The following is a 19,925-nucleotide window of genomic DNA, read 5'->3' on the forward strand; positions in this document are numbered from 1 at the left end:
CTGAATTTCCGGCTCATCTATTTCCTGCTAAAATGATAATAGTTGAAGTGTTAGCTGGTGATGAACTTAAGGCATGATCACTTTATAGAGTTCTCTGCATTTTATAAGGGAGGCCTTTAGAAATGATAAAGTCTTTCATGAGCAAATGGAGTGACGCTATCATGGGTGAGTTAGATGGGGAGGTATTTGGGGGCTCCCCTCTGTCCCACTCAGAGTACCTCAAAGTAGATGAGCACATAGGGGAGAGTCAGGACCCCAAGTCACACAGCCATCAGCCATGCCCCCTCCAAAGCCCAGTCCAGCAATCCCTGATTCCTGAGGAAGCTGCCTCACCATCCTGACCTCTCCCCCCTTCCCCCACCAGCCCTTCTGTATGAGACCTCATTTTGTCTGTTTCCAGCCTGCCAGGACAGCAGGTTCTCTAAGGCCGCCTTTCCCAGCCAGGGCCAGGAGTGGCCCAGTCCACAGCTCCTGGAGGCTCCCTGGCATTTCAGGTTGCTGTTAGTAGGACAGGAACCTCAGTTGCCCAGAGAGCTGGCACACTGGACACAGACCCCAGAGCAAAGGCCAGAATAATATGGAGGAAGCAGAAGACCACACAAAGCACAGGGGTCAGGGAGTCTATCGATCAGCTCTCCTTACATGCAAAGCACGGCGTGGCCCACAGAGAACGTCACCCCATGCCCACGTCATTGTCTGCACCCCAGGGCCTCCCTTGCCCCCTTCCCCATCAGCTCTGATCTGGCCTGGGCTTGGGCGGCTTTAGGGGAGCCAACACAGAGCCTAGCCTTGGAGGACCCCTGCAAACAGAAGGAGTCCTTCAGAGGGTCCCCCCCCTTAGGGAGATCCCCTGTGTGGCTGGTGTTTGAGCTTTCCCATCGGGAACCCCAGCCTACAGAACAAATCCTGTCACTCATCTTGAGGACACCCCGAATAGGGCCCCATCTTGGGTGCAGACCTCCTGGAGGAGGAGCTGATAATGTAACAGGGCTGCCACCTCCTGGTGCCCCACCTTCTGGGGGTGGGAGGAGGCCCTGAAGGGCCAAGGCAGCAGTGCCCTAAGGGTGCCCACAGACACCAGCAGTGACAAGCCTGGGACATTCGGAATGTGACTGCCTGCTCTCACCCCGCCTGCTCAGCATTCTCAGGGGACACCTTGATCCACTAGCACACTCCCTCAGACAGAGACCACACCTGTCCCCTAGGCCTTGCACACAGGGGTGGGGTCAGCAGGGAGGGCTTCTGGGCTGTTTAGAGTGGGGGTGGGGTGGAAAAGGGCACTGGGGCTCCAGCCAGCACTGCGCTCTTCTCTGGGGGTGCAGCAGCATCAGGTACCAGCCTCTGGGGAGCCTAGGTGCTCGCTGCCATTCCCCTCAGTGCAACCCTCCATTCAGGTGGTCTCCATTGTTCTGCCCAGGATTTTTGCCAACTGGGTCAGTTCTCCAGCTTCGTTCTTACAGCTCAAATCCCATCCTCCGCAGGCCACCCATCATGTGGTCACCTGCCTGGACCAGCAGGAAGGTGCAGCCTCTTAAAAGAGCCAGGCCCAACCCCAGCTTCCCTGTCAGCTGCCCACAGGTGCCAAAGCCTCCCTCTGCCCCAGGACCTTTACACGGGTCTGGCCCTTTGTGCTGCCTCTGGTGAGCTCAGTGGGAGCTGGTCAAGCTAAGGACAAGTGGATCTACGAGCTCTCGATTCCCCATCCCCTCCAGAGGACCATCCTGTGTCCTCCTCCCATTGCTTTCAGCCCAATACCTTGTGGGAGCTCAGATGACCTGAGACACGAGCTGATAAGAATTTAGGCATTTGTTTGCCATAGGGGATTCTGGGAGATGATCACGCCTTATGATTCTACTCGCCTTCCCCTGATATTATTTAAGGCACACCACAACCCCATGAGGTCGATGGGTGTTACTAACCCAATGTTACAGATGAGAAGACCGAGGCCCAGGGAAGTACACTGACTTGCCCCCTTGTCAGGGATAGCCCTGGAGCTCTTTCTGCTCTGCCTCTTGGACATCTTCAAGTCACAAAGGGGTGACCCTCCTGTAGGGACTGTAATGAACAGCATTGGCAGGCAGCTGCCTGGTGCTCCCTCGCCATACAGGTGCTCTGAAGCGTTGGCAAGGGCTTGGCTGAGTCCAACGGGGCCACTGAGGAGTATGGTGACTTGGGATGAGCCATCCCGTCTCTCTGAACTTGAGCTTCCTCGTCCATAAAATACAAATAACACCTGCTGCTCTGAAAGGCACAGGGGAGAACGTGGGATACTCTGGAGTCCACGAAACGGGTGCCTGGGAGAGGTGCCTGGTCACCACACGCCCAGGTGGCACCCACACCCGAGTGCTTGAGACAATATGACACACTCTGACAAAGCAGCCTGCACAGCTGGCTGTGACTTCCCTAAACAAAACCTGCTGTCTCCCTCTCATGACTCCCTTTGTGAAAGGAACCAAGGGGACCAAGCCTGTGGCTGAGAGGAAAAGCAAGGAAGGAAGCTACATGGAGCAGAGAGAGGAGCAGATTGGGGACGATGTGGACCTGGGGACAGGCATTCCTGGCGGCGGAAAGAGAGTGCGCCCAGCTGGGCCCATAGCAGGGAGAAGAGGTGGCGAGGCTGAAGGACAGACAGCTCTAAAGCCAGCTTCCAGGGAAGGTGATTCCACGCTCCCTTGCAGGCATCTGCCAAGGAAGGACCTCAGTCCGTGAAACGTGCCTCCCAGGTGTTCAGGGCTATCCCAGGTGCTGGCTCTCTGTCTACGGACCCTCATGCCACCTCCACTAAGACCATCATGCCTACGTCTTCTGCATCTGCAGTTATGTGTCCACTGGACACCACAAACTCTTGAGGCCCAACTGGGCCCTTGGATCCGTTGACAGTGCTTGGCAACCTGTAGCAAAGCAAAGAAACTCTCCCTTTCTCTTTTCTGTCTCAGCCTCCACTATAGGAATGCCCCAACGTGCAGCCAGGGCTCTAAGTGAAAGAGGTGAGTCTTAGAGATAGATATACAGATACAAGCTCCCCTGTGGTTAGGGTGAATGGTGACCCCTGGACTTGTGCAGTGCACAGCCTGCACATGATGGACCTGTAGCCACTTTACAGTCTTCAAAGCACCACATCTCTCTGACGTGTGCTTTATTCCTCGGTCAGGCTAGTCATGCTCACCTGAGCCCTCTGTAGGCATGGTGGCCTCTATGGTTGTCCACTGCTCAACCCACACAACTGTGCACAGAGATCCTGCAATGCCATCCCCTTCCTCTAGAGAAAGATGTCTCCCAGGAAGCACCTCTGTCCCTCACGGTATGGGACCCACCCTACCAGTGCTCCAGACATGTCTGAATCCCAGCAGTGGGCCCCACCATTGCTTTAAATTAAGATTTTTGGCCCCATACTTTCCATATTCCCTCTCATCAAAGTCATTTCTGCTGCCTTGCTGTCCTGGCAATTTCCCCAAAACAAGGGACTCTAGAGTTCATGGGAACTTTGAAGGTCTTCTAATCCAGCTCTATCCTTTTGCAGATGGCAAAATAAAGCCCTGAGAGGTACAGAGACTCACCTGATATCCCACAGCCAGGTAGTGGCTGAGCAGGGCTTAGAGCTCCTAGGTCAGTGCCCTGTCTGGTGTCCCCTATTGTCCCTCTTTATGGACACATGAAGGTTAAGGGCACAGAGCTGCTGAACAAGAAAAGATGCACAGAGCCCTCTGCACTGCTGCTGGCCTCGCTGCCGTCACCATCAAAGGAATCAAAAGGCCTTCAGGGTGGGGAGGGCAGCTCTATTGTGTCCACTGGGAAGCAGGGTCCTGTGCTGGGCCAGCGAGCCAAAGGCAGGACCAGGAGAGCACAGGTGGGCTGTCAGGATCTGACAGAGCCTGAAGGTCCGAATGCACTGCAGGGAAGTGACCCAGTCTCCCTCAGGTGCAGGCTGGGCTTCGCTGACCCATGAGGCCCAACTGGCCCTGTAGGCCCCAGACACTGGATGCCTGGCTCTGGGTGCCACTTCCTATGAGTGCCACTTCCTGTGGGCTCATCTCCAGCCTCCCAGGGCTTTGCCCACAAAAGCCTGCTAAGTGCTCCACGTCTGTGTTCCACACGCATATTCCATGCCCAGCTGGGACCAGCAGAGCCCACCCAGGCTGTCCATGGCCCCCTGACCCCTCAACCCCTCCACCAGCACCATCTCCCACAGCCAGAGCCAGCCAGGTACCCACTTCCTCTCAGCCAACATTCCTGGAGAAAAGCAGGATTTTTCTCACTGGTTCTCCAGCAGGATTTGGACAAACTCTCCTCCCAGGCCATGGGGACCTGCCTTCTATCACCGATCTGCGTCTTATAAGCCACAATGCCTGAGGCGTCTCCTCCTTCTGCGTCCCCCTGAGCTCCCTGGATAACTCTCCCCACCCCTCTGAAACTTCTGGCTCTCAGTTTGTTCCTTCCTGTGTCCACACTTTCCAGTTCAACCAGATCTATGGTGTTCGCCTCTCCACCCCTCCATCTCCTCTCCTTCAGCCCTCCTCATGCCCTCGCCTCATCCGCTCTCACGGACTGACTCCTTCCTGTCTGCAGGTGGAAACGGGACACTGGAGCCAGGTCTGGATGCTGCATCCTGCTGTGGAGTTGCCTGCAGAGAACAGCTGCCCCAGGATTAGGGTCAAGGAGCCCACGGACAAGGGGCTGGGGTTGGGGGCAAGTGACTGGAAGGAAATGGAAAGGGAAGAAAATGGCAAGGTGTTCCTACATGGGTCAGTGGAACGACCAGCGGAAAATAAACCGCTCCGTGGAGGCTGCCCTTGATTAACGGGCCTCTGGCTCACACCTCCAGGGCATTTGCTCAGGGACTTGTGTGGTGACCTTGGGGAAGGGAAGAAAGCCTTTTTCAGAGATGATAGAACCTTCCCCTTGGTCCCTCTCCTATCCACGTAAAGGGTCAAAAGTGATCTGCCTGTGGACGTCACAGGTCTCAACATTAGTGATTTGTTCCTTTGCATTAAGCACAACTGTAAACAAATTCTAATAAAATATAAATACATCTGAGAGGGATTAAAAATTAACTTGGCCTCAGTTTCCTTAAGTGGAAGATAAAGACGCAGGGAAGAGGGAGGGTTGTTAAGGCTCCTACTGGCTCAGACATTCTGCTCCTTGAAATGTCAGGGGAGAGGGGTTTCTCAGCCCCTGGGGCACCCCGAGGGCCCTGGCCCATGGAGGAGTGAGGCTGAGGTTCAGAGATGGGCACAGCCCTCCACAGGGAAAACCTGCCAATGCACAGTTCTGTTCAGAGTTTAGCCTGCTAAGAAGTGTGCCCTGAGCCAAGGGCCCCGTCTGTGCCTCCTGCATCTGCAGGCCTGGCTGCCAGGTTTTAGCAGGCATCAGAGGTGGCACCAAGCAGCCTCCTTGCTCCAGACCCAGGTCAAGGCCATTCTCACCTTCAGCCCCTCCTGTCGGCCACCACAGGGGCCTCCTGCCTCCAGCAATTGCAGGCCTGCTCATTTCACACTCCTTCTCTTCCCAGGATGGTTAGTTGTTCTGCTGAGGCCAACCAGGGGCATTTGATTTTTAAAAGAAGCCTGCTGGGAGAGGAAAGGTGTGCCCTAAATGCTAAGGACAGGATTCCTGGAGTCAGTAGGGGAGATGTTTCTGGATGGGGGAGTCTTCCCAGGGCTCCACAAATCATTACACATTGGGGACCACCTTTGCCTACTCTACCTCGAGTACAGTGGGCTTCGTTTATTCTTTCCATCAAGAAAGACGTCTGTGCCTACCTTGTGCCAGGCATTGGGTTACAGGCTCGGGGTCCAAGGATGAATTAGGTAAAGAATGATCCCCACCCTTAGGACGCCTGCAGTCTAATGGGAGAAAAGGCAAAGCTCCTTCAGAGTGCTCTCCCCTCCCTTCAGGCCCCTCCTCCCAGTCTCCTCCTTCAAAGCCCCTCCCTGGCTACAGGGCAACGGGCTGTGTACTGATACACCACTTGGCAGGCCATGCCCACTGGACCACCAGGAGCTCCTGCCCGGCAAGGAGCCTGCCCCGTGCCCTGACATACCGGCTGCCCCGGCATGAATGGATGCAGCAGCTCAGATGAACAACAGAAATCTCTCCTGTGCTTCGGTTCTATGGCCTTGCCCCAAGCGGAAGGCCTTCTCATCTAAGAAGCAGCTTTCCTTCTAAGCTGTCCCATTTCTGGGCATAACAGGCCCGCTCTGCCAGGGGTGCGGAGTCCCCCAGCCAGGAGCCGCCCAGCCAGCAGCTGAGAGGCCTTTGCTGTTGCTCCCCTCACCTCTTCTGGAAGACTCTTCTGCTTTTCTTTCTTCCTATCAACATCCTGCCTCTGCTTCCTAACCAGGCCCTCCCACTTTCACAAAGCCGAAGTTCCCCCCAAAGATAAGTGACTCTGCTTCTCTCTGCCTCCATTCCCTTGCTATGGCAATGGGGACAGTTTGCAGTTCCCACCTCAAGAAGCCATTGGGAGGTGAAGTGAGATTGACGATAATACTGCAGGTCTGTGTGTGCCAGGCCCCATTCAGCAGGCCGCACGTTTAGTTGCTCAGTCTTCACAACAAGCCTCTGAGAAACATATTGGTATATTTCCATTGTACAGATGTGGAAACAGATGCACAGAGTGGATGCCCAAAGACACACAGCTAAAAAGTAGCAAAGCCAGAACGCGAACGCAGGGAGTGAGGCTACAGGCTGTGTGCCTCACCAACTGTACCCAACTGCCCCAAAGCAGTGTCTCTAAGGAAATGCTGTGCACACTCGACAACATTATTATTGTCCCAAAGGCTATTGCCCGCCGTCCCTCCCCTCCCACCACCCCAGCACACCTTCACTCCATCCACCAGCCAGCTCTCTGATCAGACTCCTGAAAACACAAGACTGACTGTGCCTGGGGTGCAGGTCCCAGAACTACTTAACCCAGCTCTGGGACCCAGCTTCCCCATAAATCCCTCAGAACGCTGTGCTTCCTCCTCCATTCCTTCTCCCAAATACACCAGCCACCTCTGGCCCAGGAATCTAGGACCCGGTGTCAAGAAGAGGACTCCAGGGGTGGGAGGAAGGCAAAGAGGCAAGAGACAGGCCTGATCAGAACCTGGAAATGGATGGGCCATGCTCTGTGCTGGCCAGTGTCCCATGGGCCTGGGAGCTGAGGATCTGAGCAGGGCAGTGACGTACAGCCGCCTGCCTACAGCCGCCTGGCCTGCCGGGGAAGCCAGCCTGGTGGCTAATCAGATCAGATGCCTCTCCCAGACACCTCCATTCCTCTACCCCCACCCCACCCTGCTCTGCAGCCCCACCCTCTCTGAGGTCTCCAGCTGCCCTAGCTGATTTTATAAATGACCCTGGGAGGAGGTGGGCACCTTGGCTAATTGAATCAGCACCCATGAGGCAGAAGGCGGGAGGCTGGTTAGCATCACGGCTGAAAGGTGGTGGCAGCAACAGCTTGAGTGCAGCCATCAGGGAGGAGCCTGCGAGAGCAGAGGCCCAGACAATCTGGGCCTTGGTATATTCTGAAGCTCCAAGGTGGGGAACTCACCAGCGTGCCCTGGCCGCCCCCACCATAAGCCTGGGAGCAGGATTATGGGGTAGACCATACACACACACACACACACACGCACACACACACTCACACACACACACACCAGTCATATGCTCTGGAAAAAAGAAAATACAAGGGGAGGCGAGGGAGAAGAAAAGAAACAGGAAGAATGATGTCATATGTACATGTGAGCACATACAGAGGGTACCAAAAAAATGCATACACATTTTAAGAAAGGAAAAAATTTGTATTAAAATTGTAATAATATATACTGATAACAAAAGATGAATACAAGTCATGTGTATACATTGTTTTGGTACCCCCAATACATAAGTATAAGAATCTGTGTATACAGCTCTATGCTGGGCACCAGTCACAATGATATTCTTACATACCCAGATATCACCTGATATCACCTCTGCATAATAAATACCAAATAAGAGAGATCCAACATGGTGAAGTAGATAAACACCGTGACTACATCCTTCCATGAACACATTAAAATTACAATTAAATTATATAACAATCAACTTGGAGAACAATCTGAAATCTAGCCGAACAGAAGTCCTATAACTGAAAATATAAAGAGCCAGCAGGTGGCAGCAGGCCTCCAGGTGTCCTGGCTTTTTGTGGAGTTACCCCAGGTCTGGTACTGGTGGCAGCCATCCTCGGTTCACAGCGTGGCCTCTCCCACATACCTCCAGGTTTAGCACAGGCAGTGAACAACTGTGGATCACTTTGTAGCTCCTACCAGGTAGCTCCTGGTCAGTCATAGGCAGTGGCTGACCTGGACCTGCACTGGAGACCTGCACAAGAGGCCCCAGAACTAACATACTTGGAGGTTGGCTTCAGACCATAGCAGAGCACTTCCCAATTAGCCCCATAATTGGCACACCCAAAGGGTGGTCTCAACAGGCACCAGAGTCCACTGGGGCAAATTCCACTCAGTGGGATAAGCCTCCTGCACAGCAGCCCATATGCTGTAGGCGTGACCAAACCCCACAGCCAGTCAACCTGAGAGTCAGTCCATCCACTGATGTGCTAATAGCAATCAAGGCTCAACTATAACAGGAGAACATACACAATCCACACAAGGGACACTCCTGGAGCACCCAGATCAGGTGACCAGGGAGATTGTGCCACTGGGCCCTACAGGACACCTACTACATAAGGCCACCTGGCCAAGACTGGGAGACATAGCAGATCTACCTAATATTATACATAGAAACAAACACAGAGAGGCAGCCAAAATGACGGGGAAAAGAAGTGTGTCCCAAATGAAAGAACAGGAGGAAAATCCAGAAACAGAGCTAAATGAAATGGAGGCAAGAAACCCACCAGAGACAGAGTTCAAAACAGTGGTTATAAGGATGCTCAAGGAACTTAGTGAGAACGTCAACAAAGAGATAGCAGGCATAAAAAAGGACATCGAAACCATAAAAAAAGAACCAGTCAGAAGTGAAGAACACAATAACTGAAATGAAGAAGGCACTAGAAGGAATCACCAGCAGACTAGATGAAGCAGAGGATCAAATCAGTGATTTGGAAGGCAAGGTAACAGAAAACACCCAGTTGGAAGAGAAAAAATAAAAAAGAATCCAAAAAAATGAGGACAGTTTAAGAGACCTCTGGGACAACATCAAATGTAACAACATTTGCTTCATAGGGGTACAAGAAGGAGAAGAGAGAGAGTACGAGATTGAGAACCTATTTGAAGAAATAATGACTGAAAACTTTCCTAACCTGGTGGAGGAAATACACATACAAGTCCAGGAAACACAGAGAGTCCCAAACAAGATGAACCCAAACAGGCCCACACTAATACACATTATAATTAGAATGACAAAGGTTAAAGACAAAGAGAGAATCCTAAAAGCAGTAAGAGAAAGGCAACTAGTAACTTATAAGGGAGTAACTTATAACATTGTCAGCTAATTTCTCAACAGAAATTTTGCAGGCCAGAAGGGAAGGGAATGGCAGGAAATATTCAAAGTGATGAAAAGCAAGGACCTACAATGAAGATTATTCTACCCAGCAAAGCTAAAGCTATCAGTGAAAATCGAAAGACAGGCAAAGAGCTTTCCAGACAAGAAAAAGCTAAAGGAGTTCATTGCCACCAAACCAGTATTATAAGAAATGTTAGAGGAACTTATTTAAGATGGGGGCGGAAAACACAGGAGGGCTGAATGGATGAGTAAACAAAACCCTTACATATGCTGCCCACAAGAGACTCACTTCAGATTGAAAGACACACACAAGATGGAAAAAGATATTTCATGGAAATGGAAATGAAAAAAATTTTTAAAGTTGGGGTAGCAATACTTATACCAGACAAAATAGACTTTAAAACAAAGGCTATAAGAAGAGACAATGAAGGACCCAGTAATCCCACTTCTAGGTATTTATCAGAAGATACTGAAAACACGACTTTGAGGGGATGTGTGCATCCAGATGTTCATTACAGCATTGTTTACAATGGTCAAGATGTTGAGGCAGCCTGGGTGTCCTATGATGGATGAATGGATAAAGAGGAGGTGGTACATATATACAATGAAATATTGCTGGGCTATGGAAGGGAATGGATTCTTGCCATCTGCAGCGGCATGCACGGACCTGGAAGGTATGTGCTTAGTGGAGCGTAAAACAGAGAAAGACAGATGCAATGTGATTTCGCTTATATGTGGAACCTAAGACCAAAATTAACAAACAAAACAGAAACAAACTCATAGATACAGAAAACGTTTTATTGTTTCCAGATAGGAGGGGGGTTGGGGGTGTGAGTGAAAAAAAAGGGAAGGGATTAAGAAGTACAAATTGGAAAAAAAAAAAAAAAGAAGTACAAATTGGTTGTTACAAAGTAGTGATGGGGATGTAGGGTATAGGTGGCATAAGGAATATAGTCAATAATATTGTGACAACTATATATTGTGTCAGATGGGTACTGGATTTGTTGGGATGATAGATGGGAAGGGGTTGGGGGGCAGGGTTAAAAAGGTGAAGGGATTAAAAAGTATAAATTGGTAGTTACAAAATAGTCATGGGGATGTAAAGCAAAGCATAGGGAATATAGTCAATAATATGGTAATAGCTATGTATATAGTGCCAGGTGGGCACTAGACTAGTCAGGGGGATCATTTCTTAAATTACACAAATGTCCAACCACTATGCTGTACACCTGAAATTGATATAAAATAATATTGACTGTCAACTATAATTGATTAATTTATAAAGGGGTGAAAGGGAGAAGGGATATAAGGGGTCTAAATTTCCAGGTATAAAACAAATAAGTCATGGGGATGTAACGTACAGCATAGGGAATATAGTCGATCATATTGTGACAGTGTGGTACAGTGTCACATGGTTGCTGGACTTATGGTGATCCCTGCTTTATGTATACAATTGTTGAATGACGATAGTGTACCCCTGAAACTCATATAATATTGTATGTTAGTTATATGTTTAATAAAAGATCTTTTTAAAAAAGAAAATCGATGAAGAAAACTAAAACAATAATAATTAGCAAATAAAAGCAGTTTCTAAGTGTCCTGGTCACAGCAAAACTTCTTGTGGTATCAACAGCTGTTGGGTAGCAGACCCTGGAGCCAAGGACACTTTCTTGGTGAAACTGTCCCTTGGTCTTACGTTGCCCCGTCGCCCGCAAGACCAGTCTGTCTCCTTACCTATGCATTTGCTCCTTGACAGCCAGGGTGGCAAGGAAGCACTTCAAGGAGAGCTTTACCTCTATGTTTCTGTTTGAGGAGATGAACCCCTAAGGCTCAGGTTTTCCTGAATTCACCCAGCAAACATCTCCCCATACTCACTCTGCCTGTGGGCTCCATGCTTGTAGGTGGCATGGACTAAGGAATGATTCATGTGTCACAGGCCATGCTGTGGTTGAGGGTGGCTGTGCTGGCACTGACACAGCTCCCTGCAGGATGACCCATCCACCCGGTCATGTCATCTGAGAGGGACCCTGACAGCTTGGTCAGCATTCTCAACTGTCTCAAAGACTTTCATTACCCCTCCCAAGTTCCCCAAAGGCTCCACTTCCCCTGCCCCAGCAGCCTTCACCCACCTTTCCCTAGGGCTCCAATCTACCACTTCCCCTTGTGAGCAAAGAAGAAAGAATTCAGAAGTCCTGGGATCTGGAGGTGGAGGAGAGAGGGAAGGAGGGCAATTTCAGCTTAGAGTCCCACACGTCTGGGAGGCAGGGTCCACAGGTCTCCAACGAAGAGTCTGAGGATCTGAAGGAAACAAGCTCTGAAAGGCAGATTCCTCAAATTATCCTCCATTCTTTTGGGTGGTAAATATTTCAGTTCCCTCCTTCTGGGCCAAGCCCCAATGCCTGGCACCCTGGAACCCCCAGCCGCCTTTTCCACAGGCTAACACTGCCCCCTGCTGGTCTGACCTGGAACTTCCACCTCAAGTGCACCTGCGGGAAATTAGAAACGGGGCATCCTTGCGGAAGAGGCCCCTAACTAAGTCCCACCCCAGGCCCAGAGAGGGGAACAACTGAAACCTTTACAGGCATTAGGCCCTCCTGCCTCCAATGTATTCTGGGGCTAGCATTGGATAGTGGCAGCAGGGACAGCTCTTTGACACAGACAAAAGAGGCATGGCTTCTGGAAGGCCTCCTCTCCCTGTCTCCAGCCAGCTCACCCATTGCCTCAAATTCCTTTAAGAAGATACAGCTGGGAGATACAGCTTAGCTCACAATACTCCTGGGAGGCTGCAGGCAATCCATAGGTCTCCATCTGATTTCCCTCCCCCTGGAGAGCCCCTTTGCAGCCGCCTTTAGGCCTCCTCTGGCTGGATAGAATAAAGCCATCTTGACCTGCACACATAAAAAACTAAGCTCTCCTTCTCCAAATCGGAATCTCTCTAGAAACCCTATTTCTCTGTGTTCCACATCCAATATGAACCCAAGATCTGCAGGCCCTGTCTCTACAGCGTCTTTTGAATCCAGTCTTTTCTGAATTCCACTTACAATTTAGCTCCAACCCACCTTATATCCCATCCATTTCCAGAGGGCTATTGGAGTTACCGTCCTAACATGCAGCTCTTACAGGACTCTGCTCAGAAGACTTGTGTGGGGACAGAGTCCCAGAGAGCAGTTTTCAGACTCAGCCTCATGTGGAAAGGTGCGGGCACGGGTAGTAGATGGCCATCAGCTGTGGCTAGTTGGTCATCAGCTATACCAGTTAGCCATTGGCCACAGAGATAACTGCCGTGACTGAGCTAGCAAGAGCGGATTGCAGTTAGCAAGTGGGGTCAGCTGGCAGAGAAGCGGAGGGCAGATTACGGATAGTGTGCCTCCTGCTTTCTGTGTCTCCAACCCAGCCGCCAGCGAGATTATAGTGGTATGAACCCCCTATCCATGGCACCGTGGGTGTTCCTTTTTGGCCTCACCATGTCCTATGTTCTTGTGCGGGGAGCGGGAGCTGAGACCCTGCCTGACACCTTAACATTCTTCCCTTCCCTCTAATTAGGTACAAATTCCTCCACCTCCATTCACACTGGCTTTTCTACCCTGGATGCTCTGTCACACCCCGCCTTAATCTTCATCAAATCCCTTCCCACCCTTGGAGGTCCACCTGTCAATATGAAGCCTTTCTTGATCCTCCAATGAATGGGTATCTCCTCTGACTCCAGGGTCCGAGTCACCTCTTGTGGCACTTCTGTCCCCCTCTCGTGATAGACATCTGTGCCCATGTCTCAGCCTCCTCTGGGCTGTAAGCCTCTTGAAGCCAGGGAGTCTAGAACTGACAAATGGTGCACCATAACACTGGCTAATTGGCTTAGTGCAGAAATGTACTGACCTCCTTTCCAGGAAAGCAGGTTTGGATAAGGAAAGAGCACAGGCCCTGACCTGTGGGGAAATGGGACACCAGGAAGGACCTGTGGAGAGGTAAAGGGCAGAAAGGTTTCTCAGAGCCCACATGGTGGAACACCCTCATTTTACAAACAGAGCAAGTCTCAAGGGAGGCAAGGGATGGGATGGGTTCCATCTTATTTCTAGTGCAGAAGAGCCTCAAAACTGCCAACTCTTTCCTGGCTTCCAGTCCTGCTCGTCACACATACACCACGCTTTCCCGCTGTTTTTTGGGTGTTGACCCCATGCTAGCAAAGGGTTAGAGATGCTTGAACATCTTTCCCGGGGTGTTCTGGTTTCCGTAGATCCCCGACTCTGTGACAGATGCTGTGGGGACAGAGCCAGGAGTGCAGTTTCCAGGCTCTCGGCCTCACATAGAAAGGTGCTGGCTCAGGTGGTAAATGGCCATCAGCTGTGGCTAGTTGGCCGTCAGCTATAACCAGTGAGCCATTGACCACTAATATAACTGCTGTGGTTACGCTAGCAAAAAATGGGGGGCTAGCAAGAAGATGGTGGCTGAGCCTGCAAGCGGTGTAGTGAGGGTTGCGAACAATGTGGCTCCTGCTTCCTGTGTCTCCAACCCAGCCACCAGCGAGAATATAATAGTATGACTCCCCTACCTATGTCTCCGTGGGTGTTCCTTTTTGGCCTCACCATGTCCTGTGTTCTTATGTGGGGAGTGGGACCAGAGACCCCGAGTGACACCCTGCATGACAGATGCGTGGGACCCAGCCCAGGTTCAGAGAGGACCTTGCTGCTGGTAGAGGTGTCAACTGTGGCCAATTAGAGGGTTCATCCCCCACAGGGCTGTGGCTGTCCATCCCCGCCCCACAGCACTCAAGCCACACAAACACATTTCAGAAATGTTTAATGCCACAGAGAAGTTCAAAACCTGTAGAAAGCTGTAACCACCTTCCTGAGTGCCTGCAGTCAGGGCTGTCCCCTGAAGGGGACATCAGTAGGCAGGAGGCCTGCTCGAGCCAAGGAAGTGGGGGTGATTTGCTGACATCCTTTTGTCCCCTGCCCTAAATGCCTGAGGTTCCCTTAGGGCTAGGAAAGAAAGAAGAGGAAGTGGGAAAGGAGTAGGAGGAGGGTGGGTCTCTTCAGGGCCCTCTTCCTGCTGTGGGTCGATGATTCACAAAGCAGGCTCCCAGGAGGGACGACTCCTCCACCCAGACTAAGGCAGGCCAAGCCTAAGGTTCCAAAAGGAGCAGAGTGAAGCTCCTGGGATGCAGTGAGCAGGAGGAATCACCAGCAGAAACTAGTAGGAAGGCCTGTCTTCCTCCTCCTGCTCCTTCTCACCAGTCTCCAAGCCCTTCCTGGTGTGCACAGGACCCCCTCAGTGCTGACATTCGATGGGGGTCCACCTCTCCTCTGCCCCCCATCACTTTGGACTTTTCTTAAGTACAACATTGTCATACTCGGTTCCCTGTGGCCAGCCAGAGGCAGGGAAGTCCTGCCCCACTGGGTAGATGTGCAGGAGGCCACTGGGGTCCCGGTCACCTGTGGCCTGCCTCCTCCAGGCGTCACCCTGGGGGCCCTGGGGGCTGTCATACAAGGACAGGACAGCCACTCCCTCGGGCTCATCATATATGTGGTCAGGTCTTGAGGGCGGGTGGTCCTCAATGCTGTCATACAGAGGGTCGACCAAGGGTTGGCGATGGACTGCCAGCATACCCCTCAAGCTCTTTCCCAAGTTACGGGCCACTGTATCGAAGGGCACTGCGTATTCCCCCTCTGGGCCCCGCGGCGGCCGGGGGGTGGGCACTGGGGCAGTGGGGGAAGGTGGTGGCAGTGAGTCATGGGGCCGGGAGTAGGGGCTCTCTGGCCGGGGCAGCACTGCAGGGACTGGGGCTGGCTGGGCTTGGGGCCCAGGAGGAGCAGAGTTCTTCTGGGCAGCAATGGCCTCTTCCAGGGCCAAAAAGATCTCGTTGCCTTGCCGGGTTTCAAACTCAAAGTTGCCCTCTCCAGAGATGCAGCGTCGGCCTGCCTCAAAGGAAAAGGTTACCTGTGTCGAGGGGGAAAGTGAGATGACTGGCCAGGCCACAGAGTGAGGTTGCTTCTCCTGGACACAGCTCCCACATGCAAACCCATCACCTCCAATTTCCATCCACTAGGAGCGGTCCTCTCCTCAAGGTGTTTCTCCCTCCTGCCCTCCATGTGTTTCCTTATAAGCAAAGCCCTCTCTCACCTCCCTCTCCTCTCCGTTCATCCTCCCTCCCACCCATCCATGGAGCCGGGCACATGCTTCACCCTCAGTAATGTCTGCCACCATGTACCCTCTGACTTCTCCACCTCTTCCTGATCTCCTTCTCCCCCTGCACTACTTTCTCTCTCGCCCTTCTCACACCCGTGGCTCTTCTTTGCTTTCACTCCTCCTCCCCTGGTTCTCTTCCCTTCCTTCCTTCCCACCTTTATCTCCTCTTTCCTTCCTTCCTCCTCCCACTCTCTCTTCCTTCCAGGGCCCCTTGCCCTCTCCCTGACAATCATCTCTCTCATTGTTCATCCTTTCTCTCCACCCACCCGCCCTGGCCCCTGCTCACCTTGTCGCGCCCAAAGCGTCGCAGGAACCTGTAGGGCCAGTAGTACAGCTGGGCACGTGGCTCAGGGCCACCCCACAGCTCCAGTGCACTCTTTCCTGTCCGGAGCGTATAGGATCCTCGGAGCCGGCACTTCTCACTGGCTTCTGTGGGTCTCATGGTCACAGCAAACTCCTTGCAGGGAGCCACTGGGGGGGACGGGGGAGAGGAGAAGGCCGTCAGTGGGAAACAGCTGGCCTGCCCCTACTCTGTCCTGCTCTGTGGGCCAGAGGTCTCTAGAAAAAGGATCATCCACACACCCATGACAATCCACAGCCGGCATCTTGAAGGCTGAGCTGCTCTGCACCAGGCCACACTCCCCCAAATGCCATGTACCTCCCCTTTACCGGAGCAGGCATCATGCCCTAGCCACATGCACTCCGACCTTGTGCCCACATCCTTCCTGCACTGTTACCAGAGCCACAGCCTTGTCTTGTCCGTCTCATCTCTTGCCCCGACCCAGCTGCCTCCCCAATCCTTACTGTCTCAGGTGCAGGTGTAGCCAACCCTGCGCTCCCAGCTCTCAGCCTCCCCACCCACAGCTGATGCCATCTGGTGCCCTCTGCAGGGTGTCCCCTGTACCCTCCTCCTCCCCCCACACACCCACCCAGAGGGCTAGGCAGGTCTCAACAGACGGATTGCCTCATCAGCAAAAGCTCCTTTGCCACAGGACACCTTCAGTCCACACAAAGAACGTCCTTCCTTTTTCAGAAGGTGTTCAGGTCCCAATGACAGAGGGTCAAGAGCAGCACTTTCCTGGTCCCCTCAGCCCTGCCCTCTCCCACCAGCAGGGCCTGGGCAAGAGGGACTGAGCCAAGGGTGAAGGGCTGACAATCAAGGCAGGCCAGGCTTCTCCACCTTGGGCCATACCCGGAAGTGATGCAAAGAGGCCGATAAGGGGACTGGCCGGGGCTGGGGACAACCACAGAGCAGGAAGACTCAGCAGCCACGGCCGTATGTCCTCCCCACCACACCCTGGGAACAGCAGCCAGAGAGCAGGCAGCCCCTCACCTGTGGTTGTGCTGCTGTATAGTTCATTCTCCTCCATGCAGGGCTGGCTGCCCTTCCCCTCTGAGCTCGACAGCTCCTTCTTCTTCCGGTCCTAGGGCGGAGACCCCGGTCTCACCACTGTCACCAAGCCCAAGCCCAGCTCTGGCCCAGGTTTTGTTTCAGGGCACACTCAGCCTGCTGCCCCTGTCTGCATCTGGATTGGTGGCTCCCCCCCCCCCAAGGAAATGCCCCCAGCATCCTGACCTCGGCTCTTATAGCACCTGCCCGTAGCAAGTATCAAGTGCCCCCCTCCCACACATACCCTGTCCTTTCTATACCCCTGGATGACTCACAGGGAAGGCCAGGAGGCAGATGGACTGCACCCAGTCACCACACTCGGCAGTGGGGGCTGCCAGCAGGTACTGGCGCTCCTTGGTCTCCAGGAAGAAGGCACTGGTGTCCCGGGGGCTGCTGGCCTCCCCACCGGCCTCAGCCACCCGCAGACAGTCAATGAGGCGGATGACCTTCCGGTTAGCTTCTCCCCGGCGCAGCTTCTCCGGGCCCTCCTGGAGCTCCAGCCGCGCCAAGGCACAGCCCGACTGTCCATACAGCACAGCTCCGAACCGGCGCCATTTCTAAACCCAGATGCAGGGTGAGGGGTGCTGAGAGGGAGTCCCCCAGAGATGGAGAGATGGTGACCAAAGGGGAGTAGAAGAACCATGGGTGAGGGACTTGGGCAGCAACACGGGGATGGGGAGAGAAGTAAAGATCCCAGGAGACCCCAGGAAGCAGAGAAAATAACCAGGGCCTGAGGAATTCGAAAGCAATGGGGATCCACCCCAAGCAACCGAGAAAGAGGCCTGCGATGACAGCAGAGGGAATACCGAACAAAGAAAAGGCCCAGCGGAAGGCGGACTGCGGTGAGGCCCAACCCACGAGATGGAGTCTAGGGGTGAAAAGCCTGCGAGTCTTTCAAGCCCCGAGGTCGGGTGAGGAGGGTGGTGTGAGGTCCCAGACTGGAGACCATCACTCTCATTCTGTCCAAGGCTCTATCTCCAGGAACTTCTGTCTACCCTCTTGACCCTTCCCATCTCATCCCTGGACAGGATGGAGAGAGAGAGAAAGAGAAAGAGAGAGAGTTCCTGCTCTAGGTCAGCTTAGGGAAAAAGGACTTCCTCATTCAAGGAGTCCAAGGAAGGAGGAGGTTAGACACACTGGGCCCTGCCGGGCTCCCAGAGATGCCAGCTCAAGCTTAACACCAGCCAAATGTACCCCACTGGGGCAGGAAAAGGGGAAGAAAGCTCTACTGCAATTCTGAATTATCACCTCCACTGTTCCTTTCATTGACCCCATGAGAAGAAGTCATCACAGAGCAAGAGAGGCAAGACAGGGAATTAGTGCCCTCTTTTACTCCCCTCCCCCCACAGGGAGCAGTGTCAGCAAAGAGCACTGTTTGGGGCCTGGTTGGGGTAGCAAGTGGCTGCTGGAAAAAAACCCTCCCAAGCTTGAGCTCTGGGTCTAACACGGTGGATGGCACAGTCCCCACCATCCCATACCCTCCCCCCCCCAGGAATTGCCAGCAGCCGCCAGCCCCCACCTGCCGTGCTCCGCCTACCTTTCCAAAAGTCTGCTGCTGCTGAAGGTACAGGAAGCCCTGCTTCACCGCCACTTCTTCCATCCTTTCACCATCGCGGTGCCCGGTGCTGCAGCTGGCGTCTTCCCCTCCCGCCCTCTTTCTCTTCTCTCTGCCCTGTGTGTGTTCCCCCTTCTCTCAAGTTCATTTCCTCTCTGCCTAGAGTTTTCTGCACTATTCTAGTTTGCTTGATGACGACAAGCTGATAGGCTCTGTGGTTTCTTGCTCTGTGTGTGTGTGTGTGTGTGTGTGTGTGTGAGTGTGTGTGAGTTTTGTTTTTTTTTCTTTTTGATGAGTGAGTTTCATGCTCAAGCTTCCTGCATTTTCAGTCAGTCAGAGATAATTTCCAAAAACCCCAATCCGGCTCTTCAGTGAGCAACAACTCAGGTACAGAAGGTGGTGTAGGGGTCGGGGGCAGTCAGCCATGAAGAGTGGCTGACCCATGGGAACAAAGAGACCCAGAAACCAAATTTGATGGTAAAGCCAACTGCCAAAGGCCCTCATGCTCAAGTTGGGTACTTAGCATGACAGGGCTGGAAGAGAACTTAGAAATCAACCCGCCCAACTCCCTAATTTAAAAATGAGGAGGCTGAGGCTCAAGAAGATCTAAGGGACATGTTGAAGGCCACCAAACCAGAACCCAGGCCTCTCAACTCAGTAAGAGCGGAGCCACACACGCCACCAGCCCACCAGACACATGAGAGCTCACCACTTGCATACACACAGCTCTGTTTCTCTCTACGGGGAGCACTCCCTGCCCCCAACAACAGCACACACTTATACCACCACCTTAAGATTCCAGAGCCATGAACACCCCTGCCGTGCAACATGCTGTGTTCCCTGCGTACCTCAAAACCCGTTCACCATCTTCCCAGGCTTTGGGAGCTTTATAAAGACACTTGAGTTTCATCTAGAGATTCTTTTCTTTCTTTTTTTTTTTTTTTTTAAAGATTTTATTGGGGAAGGGGAACAGGACTTTATTGAGGAACAGTGTGTACTTCCAGGCCTTTTTTTTTCCAAGTCAAGTTGTTGTCCTTTCAATCTCGGTTGTGGAGGGTGCCATTCAGCTTCAAGTTGTTGTCGTTTCAGTCTTAGTCGTGGAGGGCGCAGCTCAGCTCCAGGTCCAGTTGCTGTTGCTAGTTGCAGGGGGCGCAGCCCACTATCCCTTGCGGGAGTCGAACTGGCAACCTTGTGGTTGAGAGGATGCACTCCAACCAACTGAGCCATCCAGGAGGCAGCTTAGCTTAAGGTGCTATGTTCAATCTTAGTTGCAGGGGGCCTGCCCACCATCCCTTGCGGGACTCTGAGGAATTGAAC

At 52.7% G+C, this 19,925-nt stretch overlaps 1 protein-coding gene across 3 annotated transcripts; it reads right to left on the reverse strand.

The window, feature by feature from the left end:
- Window positions 1-14,257: 14,257 nt before the first annotated feature.
- DOK2 (docking protein 2) lies at window positions 14,258-18,855 on the reverse strand. 3 transcript variants are annotated; one of them, XM_019744620.3, is made up of 5 exons: window positions 18,591-18,765; window positions 17,329-17,610; window positions 16,997-17,087; window positions 15,950-16,134; window positions 14,258-15,414 (listed from the first exon to the last, which is right to left on the reverse strand). In XM_019744620.3, exons 1-5 carry the CDS (start codon window positions 18,651-18,653, stop codon window positions 14,791-14,793), a joined length of 1,245 nt encoding a protein of 414 aa, XP_019600179.3. In that variant the 5' UTR covers window positions 18,654-18,765; the 3' UTR covers window positions 14,258-14,790. The 3 variants fall into 3 exon arrangements, with proteins under 3 accessions (XP_019600179.3, XP_019600180.3, XP_019600181.1); XM_019744621.3 differs by lacking the exon at window positions 17,329-17,610 and having other exon boundaries at window positions 18,591-18,855; XM_019744622.3 differs by lacking the exons at window positions 16,997-17,087; window positions 17,329-17,610; window positions 18,591-18,765 and adding an exon at window positions 16,593-16,916.
- Window positions 18,856-19,925: the final 1,070 nt, after the last annotated feature.

Source organism: Rhinolophus sinicus, chromosome 15 (genome assembly GCF_057876585.1).
Source record: "Rhinolophus sinicus isolate RSI-liver-muscle chromosome 15, RSI-T2T, whole genome shotgun sequence".
Classification (NCBI taxonomy): domain Eukaryota; kingdom Metazoa; phylum Chordata; class Mammalia; order Chiroptera; family Rhinolophidae; genus Rhinolophus; species Rhinolophus sinicus.